Below are 13598 nucleotides of genomic sequence, written 5' to 3' on the forward strand. Positions count from 1 at the left end.
CTGGACCTATGAACTGCTGCATGTCACAGTATGACCAAGGGCAAATGGAGTTTGTGGCCAAGAATGCCTTCCTTCATCTCCAGTCTTCCCCTGATAGTTGCGAAGCCTGTTCCTGGGACCAGTCTCAGCACTTATTGAACGGAGTTCCTCACTCAAGCAGCTAATGATCAGAAGTGACAAATGGCTTTGATACGCTTAGAAAAATGGGGATGGAGGGGGTCGAAAGAGCACAGGAACAAAAACCCAGAAACAGTCTGGGTTTATTGACAAGGACACCCTTAGAGATTCTGTTTCCTTTCATATTCTCGATGGCCCTGTGCACACTGAGATTTCAAACTTCATCCTGACTAGCAGACAGAAGATCGCAGTGTCAAAGGGAAGAGGGCAGGACTCCTGTTATGGAGTGTCTCCTTCATTTGTAGTCTGCTCTTCATTTTCAGTCCCTTGGTCTGTTTGTTCATTGATCTTGTTGCTATGACTGTCTCCACTGCTGGGGTGTGTGTGTTGTAAACTTTTCCAATTGACCAGGTTCCTTGTGAGATTGCTTAGCATATTTTCAGCCAGTGGACTGTTTTCTGTAAAATGGGACCATTCCTTGAAGAGTGGTTCAGCAATATGGGTCATAAAACCTGGAAAAACAGAATTTAAAGAAGATTATGATTAGACTACAAGGGCAAGTGATACCATGAAAAGAGTACTTGTTTTGGTATCCAAGGACTTAGATTAAAATCTTTTGATGATACTGGGTAAGTTACTTTTGGGTCTCAATTTACTTATCTTTAAAATTGTTGATCACTGAGATCCCTTCCTGCTCTATATTGAATCTGAGACACTTATGGAACAATCCTTAGGTAGCAATGTCCAGAAGGTAATCAATAATGAGGGACAGGAATCCAAGAAGGTTAGGGCTAGATATCTAATTAAAAAGTCATTTGTGTAGAAATTATATTTGAACTCAAAGAAGAAGTCCATATCACCAAGGAAGAAAATGTGGAGAAAGAAGAGCCCTCCCTGAGGAGGTAGGAAATAAATGACCTTATCTGAATAATTAGGCAAAGACATCTGATAAAAAGAGGAGTGGAATAGTCTCTGAGAAGAGTAGAAGCAGTGGATAGAGCATCAGCTCTGAAGTCAAGAGGACCCGAGTTCAAATCTGACCTTAACATTTCCTAGCTGTGTGACCCTGGGCAAGTCACTTAACTCTAACTGCCTCAGCCCAAAACAAATAAATAAAAGGATTACAATGTCAAAGATTAGGTTAGATAATATGAATTTGTAGTGGATGCAGGGGGAAAACTGATGTGACTCCCTCCAATAGGTTTTGAAATTTCAGAAGTAGAAGCAGAGAAGGTGGAAAGGTGAGATGGAGGTATCCAAAGGTTGAGAATGGTAGGGTTTAGATGGCAGAAGAGCAAAGGGGCAAGAAATTCCAGAGGAGAAGGCGGTGCATTGAAGTGGATAATTATAGATAGGGTCACGACTGTGCAAGAAGGAGTATGAGACTAGAGCAAAATTGATGGATAAGAGAAAAAGAGAGAAATGGAGATTATGGTGAGGATAAATAATAGGTTTAGGAAGAGTGAGGCTAATGGTGAGGTAGAAAAATAGATGAAGATCAAAGAGGGGACATAGAATTCAGGATCACCTGATAACACAGTAATATGTGACAGTGCGATTTAAAATATTATTGGCCCTCTGGGCAGTCGAAGTGGAGTGAAGATAAAAGTTCCTCATTTTGAGAAGGAAGGCTAGAAAGAGGCTAGAGAAGGAATATCAACATAAACTCTCAAAGTATAAGGGTAGAGATATAAGGCAGGTAATGAACTATTGGAGAAAGGAAGGAAAGTAACTTGAAGGCCCATCAATTCTTGCCATAAAAAAATTTATATATAGATATATAGATGATATGGAGCCATTGAGTGAACCTCAGAAGAAAGGAGTTTGTTGCATGAAGACAAAGAGTGGGTCAGCCTCCCTCTTCTGGCTCAGTGAGTTAGGAAATATGAGAAAAGACAAAACTGTTAGAATTGATAGGTAGAGAACATTTTCCAAAGAGTCAGATTTCCTGGAGCACAAGACGGAAAAAGTATGAAAAGATGTTTTAGTTTGAAGAAAATTTCACTAAGGGATGGAGGGTTCCAGAGGGCACAATTAATGAGAGGCAAGAGAAAGAAAGGAATGGGGAAATAACAGTGGTGAGCTGGATAGATGGATAATAGTTCAGGGAGAGTCAAAGAGAAAGGGAATTTTGCTTTTGGAAACAATTACTAATTGACAATAAAATCTGCATTCGCTACTTCCTTGTGTTTTTCTAAGGAAAATGCTATGTAAAGCACCAAAGCACCAAGGAAAAGTGAGTTATTGTTGCTGTTTCCACCTGATTTTGTTCCAAAAGTTGAAGAAGGGATGTTAGTCTTTACCCAGGATCCCAGTCTCTTTATTACTTGTCACCATTAAGGTGGTAATTCTCTTCTCCTATCACCATCAGAATATACCTTTCAAAAACTTCTATATACATTGGCTAGTTCTGAAAAGTTAATATTTCAAAAGAGTGATAGAATGTCTACCTCTGCTCCGAGTTCATTCATTTGTGAGTATTTTTTTTTTTTTTGAAAGCACCTATGATATTAAGGGAATTTCATGATAAAAAACAAAAGTGATAGGAACTTAATAGGAACAGCAGAGATTAAGAAGTGGCATGAATACACAAAATTATATAAGAAAAAATTTAACATTATCTAAAACCATGATAGTGTGGATACTGATCAAGAACTAAACATCCTGGAGAATGAAGTCAAGTGGATTTTAAGAAGCATTGTAAGCATTGTAACAGTAAGGCAAATGGAAGTGATGTAATTCCAATGGAGCTATTTAAAATCCTAAAAGATGATAATGTAAAGTGCTGCACTCAATGTGCCAGCAAATTTGGAAAACTCAAAATTCAGTGGCCAAGCCTAAAGAAGGACAATGCTAAGGAATGTTCAGATTACTGAACAATGGATCTCGTTTCACATGCCAGCAAAGTTGTGTTTAAAATTCTGCAAATGCGGCTTTAGCAGTATGTGCACCAAGAAGTGCTAGAAGAGACAGAAGAGGCAAAATTGCCATCATTTGCTGGGTTAAGGAGAAGGCATAAAGGAATTCCAGAAAAACATTTACTTCTGCTTCATTGATAACACTAGAGCTTTTGACTGTGTAGATCACAACAAAATGTGACAAAGGGATGGGAGTGCCAGGTCATCTTTCTAGTCTCCCTGGGAATCTGTATGTGGGCCAAGAAGCAATAGTTAGACTTGAACATGGAATTGATTGGTTTCATATTGGAAAGGAAGTATGTATGATGAGGTTGTATATTGTCACCTTATTTATTTAACTTACAGAGCACTTTGTGTGAAAAACCAGAATTAAAGCTGCTGGAAGAAATAATCTTAGATGTGCAAAGATACTACTCTCATGGCGGAAAGTGAAGGGGAATAGAAGCCTCTTGATGAGGATAAAAGAAGAGAGTGTAAAAAGCTGGCTGGAAGCCCCTCTGGGGGGGAGAGGGGGCAAAACAAACAAACAAACAAACAGAAAACTTAAGATTTTGGCAACTAATCCCATCATTTCTTTCAAATAGAGGGGAAAAAAGTGGGAGCAGTACCAGATTTTATATTGTAGAACTCAAAATATTATTGTAGACAATGACTGACTGACTACAGACATGAAATTAAAAGATGCTTGCTCCTTGGAAGGAAAGCTATGGCAAATCTAGATACTAAAAAGCAGAGTCATCACCTGACTGACAAAGGTCCGCAGTGTTAAAGCACTGGTATTTCCAAGAGCAACGTCTGGCTGTGAGTATAAGGAAAGCTCAGTCCTGCAAAATTGATGCTTTCCATTTGTGGTGCTGGAAGACTTTTGAGAGTCCCATAGACAGCACGATTAAATCAGTGAATATTTAAAGAAATTAATTCAGACTGTTCACTGTAAGTTTAAATTCTGAAGCTGAAATTAAATTCCTTAGTAACATAATGAGAAGATTACACTCATTGGAAAAGACCTTCATGTTGGAAAAAATTGAAGACAAAAGGAAAAAGAGAAACCAAAGGATAAGATAGATACTAGTGTGATAAACATGAACTTGGACAGTCTTTGAAAGATAGAAAGGCCTGGTGTGCTATAGTCCATGGGATCAGGAAGAGTTGGATATGATTGAAAAACAGAATTATTTACTGGATAGTGCACTAAATGTTGGGGATAAAAAGGCAGAAATAAAATAATTCCTGCTCTCAGGGAGCTTCAAATTAACTTTGTGGTAAAATTAGATCTTTTTTACAAGATTTTAAAAGTAATAAATTATACTCACAAAAGTAAAAAAAAATGTAAAGCTTGAGAATCATGAAAAGAATTTATATGAACATGAAATCAACTGAGGGATATAAATGTCATAAAACAAAAGTTTCAATTGATAACAGGGTTTCCTCCTTCATACCTACCATTACATAAACATTTCAAGTTTAATAACATAATATTCTATAGGATTAAGATACTCTTAATTAAGAAGTGTGATGAAAGAAGTAAAAAAGGATTGAATTTTGTGAGCTTTTAAACTTTTTGTTGATTCAATTCTAACTTGTAAAGCTAATGTAACTTACTTCATGTTCTTTAGCAAAGCCTTTGCTATGTTTTTCATTTTTCCTTTGTATGCGTATGTCTTAATAAGTATTGAACACCTACTATTTAGTTAAATAACCAACAGTCGTATTCTTCCTTCTCATTCTGAGTTCAGCCAATCAAAGGATCTTATCAAACTTCCATTTTCAGTTTTGCAGACTTATGTAGGGGTGTGTTTATTTATTAAATGTCTCCTGGCAGTAAGTCCATGACAAACTAAATTAAAAATTCAAGGCCAGCTTACCAATTTGTATACTAGGGATTGAATCTTTCTGTTGATTACACAAAGGACTTATTTCCATTTCGAATTTCTGCTCGAGGTGACCTAAGAAGAAAGGAGAAGAGAATATATTTGTAGTTTGGCATCTGCAAAAATAAGTTTATAATTCCTTACCATCTGGTTGGGAAAAGAAACTCCAGAAATTGCTACTTTGTTTGTTATCATCATCAAAAAGCTTTAATAAAAAGCTTATTTTCTCTGTCTTGGCCCAGTAATTATTGTGAGATTTTAAAATCTCAGGGAATTAACAGTTCAGATTACTACAAGGTCTGCCTAACTAGTTTCAGGACCAGGAGAGGTCACAGATCCTTAATCAGGCGTATGGTGCTAGGAAAGCTAGTTAAAGGTCACACTTTGAATTACCAGTTAGAAAGATGGATTTGCTCTTTTCATCTGATGGTAGCCAAGAATGATCAATAAACAGGGAATGGGCAGGCTTGATTAAAAAACAAACCCAAACCTTTCCTTTGCAAACATATATAACTCATTTTAACAGAATCTATCTTCATGTGTCTGTTAGTCTCTTTAAATGGAGAACCATTTTTGGATTCCGCTTTATACAGTAGAAATAAAAAGCAAAAGGTCCAACTAGTGGCTTTTCATAAAGATGGCAAATGCCTTTTGTAAGTTAGGTAGTTGAAAGATCCCTCATGTGAAGATGACCTTACACTATATAGTACCTACATGCTCCCTTTCTATTCTCCTCTTATATGGGGAGGTTGAAGATATTATAGACTAGTTTTTCCAAAATGTGAAAGCATCAGTAACAGAGGAGTAATGATTATGGGCAACTGTTAAGGCCCCTGTAATAATGGCAGGAGAGCCTGGAATACTACCCAGCTAACCTTTTCAAATGTAGACAAGTAAAAGCTGAAGCAAAATTTCTAGCCCTTACTCATTCAGTCCACATTGTTCAACTCTAGCTGTTACCCAAATCTTTTACTTTCTAGGTTTCTAGAAGGCATGCAATTTCCTCATTAAAGAGAAAGTCTTCTAAAATTGGATCTCTTTCCTCACTTCCCTGTTTTTGTCACCTGTATTATCTACCTCAGAATAAGGTCTGAAGCTTTGGACTCATATTTTACTTATTCCTTTCCTTCCTGTCCTCCACACATAATCTGCCACAACATCCTACTTTTTTCTCCTTGCCTTTTACAATATCTTTTAGATCTGGTTGTCTCTTTTTATGAAATCTGTCACCATGCTGGTCTGAAATCTCATCACTTCACACTTATTACAAGAGGCTTTTAACTTAGTTCTTTGCCTCCAGTCTTTTCCTCTTGAATAATTGCATAGCATTCATATTCCTATGTACAGTACCTTTCCCCACAACCCTGTCACAATTCTGTTTTACAGAGAAGGAAACTGGAGCTCAGATTAATATAAGTGACTGGCCTAGGGTCCTATAGCTAGTAAATGAGTCATGATTTCAATCTTTCTTGAATGTTCTACTCTTTCCACTAGACAACATCCATTCTATCCAAATTAATCTTCTCAAAGTCAAAAAAATGACTCAAAAACTTATTTTCTAAATTTCTTGGTTTGATATTTAAGGGCCTTCAAAATCTGGATTACATTTAACTTTCTAATCTAATTTCATCTTACTAACCTACATGAAAACTATAGCTGTACTGTTTTACCCTGTCTTCTAAAAACATTTTATTCATTTCTATATTCATGTTATCTTTTCTCCATTCTTCTAAAACCATTTATCCATCATTCAAAGTTGAACTTTAGTTCTATTTTCCCTATGACACTTTCCTCATCCTCTCCAAATCATAACAACCCTTTCTACAGTCAATACATATAATTTATCATAGACTCCAAAGGTTGGAAATGGCTTCAAAGATTACCTAGTCTAATTCTTAATGCTGTACAACATCATCAGCAAGTGATTATCCATGCTGTGTTTGGATATTTCTAGTGACAGAGATCTAGCTTGTAATGATATTTTTAATCTTGACTTTATCTCTTCAAGTTTTTTTTGTTATTTGCAAATTTGATGATCATTTCATCTGTCTTCTATCCAAATTATTGATAAATATATTTAAAAAGACACAAGGTGCTTTAAAAATGTTAAAAAAAAAAAAAAGCACAAGGTACTTCAAGTACTTCAAGAGATCTCTTTCTAAAGTGACATTAGGTGATTAGATACTGATATTTGGATCCAGATTTTCAATCAGTTCTATTATTTATTCCTCCCAAGCATGATAAATAATCTGTCGTAATATATTTTGATAAGAATATGAGACCTACCCTAAAGCATGTTGCTAAAATCTGTAAATCATGTGTCCAGCATTCCCCTTATCTACCACTCCAGCATTTTACAACATAGAATTAGGACAGTTTGGGAACATGTACAGGGAAATGTGGAATTCAAAACAGGACCGTGAAGCAAATCAACTTTATTGAGGGGGATTAAAATATGAAGGACAGTCCAGGAAGATAGTGAAAAGAGGCCTGGTCCACAGAAGCCCAGATAAAATTGGGTACCTCCTAGAAGGCCCCAGATAAAGTGAGGTACTCTCCTCCCAAACCAGTCAAGTCTAGTAGGTTTCTATATGGTCCTTAATCTGGATCTTCAGGACTAGGCTTTGGGGAAAGGGAGGTAGAAACCTGGACCCTGGAATTGGTATTGATTCTTAGTAGAGGAAGACCATCAAGGAATTGGAGGCTAATTGAGACTTTAACTCCTTGCTGGTTGGAAAAAGGCTTTATAGGCTGTTACTACTGGACATACTTTTGACAGCATGATTCAACTTCCCTGTCAGGAGTTTCTGAGCTTCCCTAGTTGGTCTTCATTTAGTATGATGGAGAGATTACTTGTGTCATTACAAGTAAATCTTTTTAAAGAAGGAAGTGAGATTAGTTTGTCCTAGCCTGCTCTTAATGTGGATATGTTGGTTCCCATGATCACTAATTTCTTTTCTTTATGTTCACAAACTTTTAATAACATTTTAATGACTAGAGTTTTCCCAGCCAAGTTTGTTTTCTCAGGAAAGTTTATTGATCTATAGTTTGAAGACTTCGCCTCTTTTTTGAATATTGGGAAAACATTCCCTCTTCTCTAGGACTATATTCTCTTGTTTTCTATACACTTTCAAAGATGAATAATATTAGCTTTACATAATCACATCTTTCTGTTTTCTCAATATCCTAGGCTTAACATTTGAAATAATTGATGGCAACTACTTGTTTTTTCACTGTATCTTTATTTATACTTCAGTTCCTTAATATTTTTATCCTATCCTGTCTAGTCAAAAAATAATTCTCTTTGGTGGAGAAAACTGAAATAATAAAATAGACTTCAATAGTTCTGTCTTCTTTCTATCATCTGTGATCATTATAATATCTACCCCAAGTGCCACTTAGATAACTTCTTTGATTCTCTTTTTCTAAAAGCAAAATAAATAAAAAAACCCTATCATTTTTGTTGCCTTGCATTCCTTTTCAGACCTAGTTCATCTTGAGCATTAGCACTACTAACACTATCCTTATATGATTGTGCCATGCTTTTGTATTCATCATTAGCTGTTCTTTTATCTTTCATATGTCTTATCAAAGTCTTATCCAACTGATAAATTTCCTATACATAAATACCAGTTTTTTTAATTCTCCATTTTCTTCTTGGGAAATATGTCTGTCTTTAGCACTTTATTCTCCACAAGTTGACATCTCTCCATGGATAATTTCCCCTATAGAATTTTTAGGCCATGAAACTCTTCCCATCTTTGAACTCTGACAAATGTTCTCCTAAAATCTAGAGTGTCTATCACACTATATATCTGAATTTTCTCTCCTTTATATCACGAAATCTAAACTGAGAACAGTCATTTCCTTCCCAGGTTCCTGTAATTACTACTTTATCATCTTTGGTTTATGTTGCTTTTAAAATGTGGAAGTCAAGACTGAATAGAGAACTCTGGATATGGTCTCACTCATAATGGAAACCATTACCTCTCAAGTTCTGGTTACTGAATTTGTTAATGCATTCTAAATTTGCATTCAATTTTAATTTTTGATTTTAATGTTGATTTTGCTGTAAGCCACATTGAACTTGCTGATGGGTTGGGGAGGGTTCCTTGGATAACAAAATTTGTGATTAAATACTAAAATGAAATCTATTTTTTCTCTGTTCTATTATTTCATCATAGTGTATTCCATAACTTCTCTCAGTAAGCTTTTTTCTTTTTATAGTTTTATGGTTTATACACTTCAAGACATTTTTCTGTCAGTATAGTCTAAAGGAAGTTTCAGCTGAATGCAAGAGTGATTCAAAGGTTTGTCCTTAAAGAGAATATAGAAATTGGCCAAATTGGTTTTATTGCAAACCTGAAGTCAAGAAGCATAATTTTCTGGGATCTTGGTCATATTGCCTCGCAATACTTATGATGAAAATATAAAAAAGGGGACCCACCATGAATGGTTGATGGGATCAGGGATTCAGTCAGAGTCTGGAAGGGACCTCAAGGACCATATAATCCAGACCCTCTGTTTTATAGATAAGGAAACAGAGATCCAGAGAAGTTAGATAAGATACATTAGGAGCAGCATTTGAATGCAAGACCTCTGAAGAGAAAATTTTAAATGAACTTGACAGGGTTCTTCGAATCAAATCAACACACACACACACACACACACACACACACACACACACACACATATATATAAAATATATGGAGTGTCTCATTCAAAGAATAGCAAGGAGGTCTTGAGTGGCATTGGCTCATAATGTATAATCCACTTTTTTATTAATGTTCTTCAAAATATACACAACAATGAAATATCTATACATGGTTCTTCCTAGGTGCTCTTCTCTGGCCCATCACAGTTGGTGAGGACTGTATATGAGGAGCAGCTGTCATAACGTGAAAAGCAAAGCAAAGGGCTACTTATCAGGGTCAGCTACCTCCTCATCCCTCATCACCAGCTAGTGCACTAATGTCAACAAGACCAATAAAAATTTTAAAGAAGTAACCTAAATAAATTCTTGCTGTGGCTCCAGCATATTTGCTCTTGTTCTGCTCTCAATGTGGAGAGATTATAAATTATCATGCAACTAGAACTAATTTTGTATTCTTATCAACCACTCAATCCAAGGGAAATTTGTTCCACTTTGTGCTGTAAGAACTAGATGATTGCTCATAGATTCTGAAGGAAAAAGTTGGCCAAAAAAAAAGGAAAAAAAAGTCTGTTGGTCCTAAGTGAACTGAATAAATGTCTTTGTAATCTCATTTGTAATGACTGAAGACATTACTTAGACAACTTTCAAGGAACTCTCTAAAAGAATTATTGCTATTATTTGATGTCCCAACAATACCACAATAGGATGTTATGATGACAGTAATCCTTTCAAGTTCATTCTTGCATTAGGACCTGAGTCCCACTCACAGAAAACCTGATATTGTAGCAGTTAACAAGAGTAGGGCTGTAACAGAACCACTATTCGGAATGATCCAACAAATGCTGAAGCAAACTCTACATTTTTGTATAAGTTTAAAGGATTATCACATCTCATTTTAAGTGCCTCCTTTACTGTCCTCCTGGAGAGCTAGTGATGGAACAGTATGGCAGAAGAGTAATTTTAGAGTTAGAGAACTTGGGTTCAAACCCAGCCTCTGACAATTGCTACCTGTGTGATTTTGGACAAGTCATCTGACCTTGATTGATGGGCCCAAATTTTCCCATTTCTGAATGAGGAATAATAAATGATTGAGTAAATGACATTTAAGGTACTTTCTAGCTGTACTTATGCTCCTCAAAAAAGCCTAGTCTAATCCTAGCATTTTACAGATGAAGAAACAGAGAGAACTTAATGACTTGTCCAAATTCACATAGCTAATTAATTAATAATGGCAGGGCTGGGCCCTGAACTCAGGTTAATGAACTTTATGGCCAGTGTGCTCCACACAATTATTCTCATGTCTTTTTTTAGATTAATCCTTTTAAGCTTCTTCTCTAATGTGTGGAGTCATTTGATTTTTTTTTTTTTTTTTTTTTTTTTTTTTTTTTTAATCAATGCTTTTCTACCTTATTGTTGAGGCCGTATTTGAGTTGTTTAACCTAATTTTTTTTTGGCAGACATCTTTCATTCCTTAAAAGAGGAAGAAGATAAATGTTTGGCTGCTTTTCCCATATTCTTCCTGTCTTATTACTCTTCCATTTGGTGAAGATAATATTGTCATTTTTCTCTCTTCTCTGCCCCTTACTCCCACCTCCAACCCAAGTATTTAAATGTCTTTTTAGGTTTAGCACAGCTCATTAAAATGAAGGTGGGAGTAATATAAATAAAAGTGTGCTTGATATTTACTCCTCAGTACACCATCAGAGGAGCCAATAGATTTCCAATCCATCCTATTGCTCCCTCTCTTTATCCCTTCTATTCTAAAAAATAGTTATTTCTTCCTCCTTTCTCTATCTCTTTTTCCATCTCTCTCTTTCTCTCTCTCTCTCTTTCTTCCTTCCTTCTCCCCCACCCCCGTCTCTCTGTTGCTGTCTATTTTTCTGTCTCTTCTGTTTCTCTTTGTCTCTCTCCCTCTCTTTCTGTCTTGCTCTTTCTCAATGTTTTTCTTTCCTTTTCTTCCCCCGTCCTTTTTTTCCTTCCTCCTCTCCCTTATTTCCTTTTCATCCTCTTTTCCTTCCTTCTTCCACTCATTCGTTCACTCATTGCACTCATTGATTTATTTGTGAATTTTTAAAATTTAGTTCCATCTTTATTTCACTTTTTTCCCCCTTTATCCAGATAGTTTGTAAGATTTCAGAGGGAGGGAACCGGATTGCAGAAACTGGTAGCCATGTGAGATGACACCCTTTCAGTTTGCAATCCTAGACTGGGTGAGGTGAAAGGAGACGACTCACCTTGCCTAAAGAACTCCTCACAGACCCTTTCACTCCACTGTTTGCTCAGCTCCCAGATCCTACAAGGATTGCAAATGTCAGCACACTTCAGCGCAATCTGAAAAATGAATAGTGGGGAGGGAGGGAGCAGAGGCAGAGATTGTTAGTGGGCAATCCGTCAGCAGCACATGGATGGTGGGTCAGAGGCCGGACTTGGGGCACTCTCTCTGCTTCATCAGAGAGCAGCCCCCATTTCTACCAGCCCCCCCTCCTGACAGGCCTTGTTCAGCCCTTGCACCAAGCATCCCTTCACAATGCTCACGTGTAGTAAGAATAAGAGAAAATTGCCGTTTCAGAAGCCCGAGCCGCCTGGATAGAGGAGCTTTGGGAGGAAGCTGCTGCAGCCTGGCTCTCGAGCTGGAGGCTGCCAGCCAAGACCGAGGAGGCAGTGGGCCGGGAGCCAAGCCAGTTCGAGAAGGCTTGGGCTTCACTTCCCTAGTGGTCACATTGATTGACCTTACATATCACTTTAATTATGTTTGTTTGGATTGGTACTGCCTGCTTCTGTGTGTGTGTGTGAAAGTCGGCCCTGAAGACCCAGCCTGGGTTTTCATTTGCTGGGCTGAAGGAGAGCCCACTTAGCGTCTGCCAGGTTGGTGGTTGCTCTAAGACTTGGTCAATAGCAAAAGCAGGCTGACCTCAGGGAGGCCAGGATGCCAACTGTTTTCAGGAGTTCTCTCCACCAAAGAGGCATTTTGAGCTTCCAGGACAATAGTTCCCCAAACATTCTTCAGTATAAGTGCGTTTCCAATATGCAAGATTACTGAGACTGGGGAAGGTAGGGTAACAAAAGGGGTACCTACTGCTAAACAAATTATGGCATAAAATGTAATGAGATTATGGCTCCTTAAAAATGGTGAAATTAACAGGAAACAACAGATTTCTATGAACAGTGAACAATCAAGAACGACTTACACAATAGACGATCACAAAGACAATTTTGTGAGACTCTCTGATCAATGCAATGACCAATCTCTGCTCTGGGGGATCCACGATGAAGTATGTTACACTCTACAACGCCCGACTCAAGGTGTGAAATGAGACATAGCTTTCTGGGTGTTGCCAATATTGGGAATTTGTCTTGCTTGACTACATTTGTTACCAAGTTTTTCTTTTTCATTCATTTTGGGAGGGAAATAAATGAGAAAAAACAGAAGGGTGGGCAAGAGATATGTATGTTGTAGGGATAACAACGCTATTTGTTCTTATTTGTCCCAAGTCAAGAAGATAGTGAAAAGATTTCCATCACTGGTAAGGAGTAATAGGGGATATCCTCCTTCTACCCATCCAAAAATATCTCTCTACACATCCTACCTAGTAGGGATTTATTTAAATTATCCTGGTCCTCTTTAATATGCAAATATCCTAGCTGGCTCTAGGTGGAGCCGTGAATAGGGTGCTCTACTTAGTGTAAGGAAGACCAAGTTCAAACAATTGCAGCAAAGTCATTAAAGTCTCTGAGCCTCAATTTTCTAATTTGCAAAAATGCTATTACCTCACAAGGTTGTTGAGGATCAAACAAAACTTCGGGAAGACTACACCTATCAGCCTATTACACTTTGGTGTGAATTTTATTCAATAAACATTACCAAAGGCATAAACAGCACCATGCTAGGTACGGACTTGGCACACAGCAGGCCTTTAATAAGTGCTTGTTGACTGGGTCAGATACAATTTTGCTTTGAATTAATGCATGAGCAGAATGGACAGTACAGTAGGGGAATATGAAAATAGAGAATCAAAGTTCTAGAGAATTGCAAAACAA

General features: G+C 37.2%; 1 protein-coding gene across 2 annotated transcripts in view; it reads right to left on the reverse strand.

The window, feature by feature from the left end:
- Nucleotides 1-240: 240 nt before the first annotated feature.
- The window catches only part of PDE7B (phosphodiesterase 7B), a 427322-nt gene continuing 413964 nt past the window's right edge, over nucleotides 241-13598 (reverse strand). For both annotated transcript variants that reach the window (XM_074309766.1, XM_074309764.1), the window contains 3 exons: nucleotides 11795-11891; nucleotides 4901-4981; nucleotides 241-629 (listed from right to left, as the gene is read on the reverse strand). In XM_074309766.1, coding sequence (XP_074165867.1) covers nucleotides 397-629; nucleotides 4901-4981; nucleotides 11795-11891 — 411 coding nt within the window. In that variant the 3' untranslated portion in view covers nucleotides 241-396. The remainder of the gene's footprint in view (nucleotides 630-4900; nucleotides 4982-11794; nucleotides 11892-13598) is intronic.

This window comes from Sminthopsis crassicaudata, chromosome 4, assembly GCF_048593235.1.
Source record: "Sminthopsis crassicaudata isolate SCR6 chromosome 4, ASM4859323v1, whole genome shotgun sequence".
Taxonomy (NCBI): Eukaryota; Metazoa; Chordata; class Mammalia; order Dasyuromorphia; family Dasyuridae; genus Sminthopsis; species Sminthopsis crassicaudata.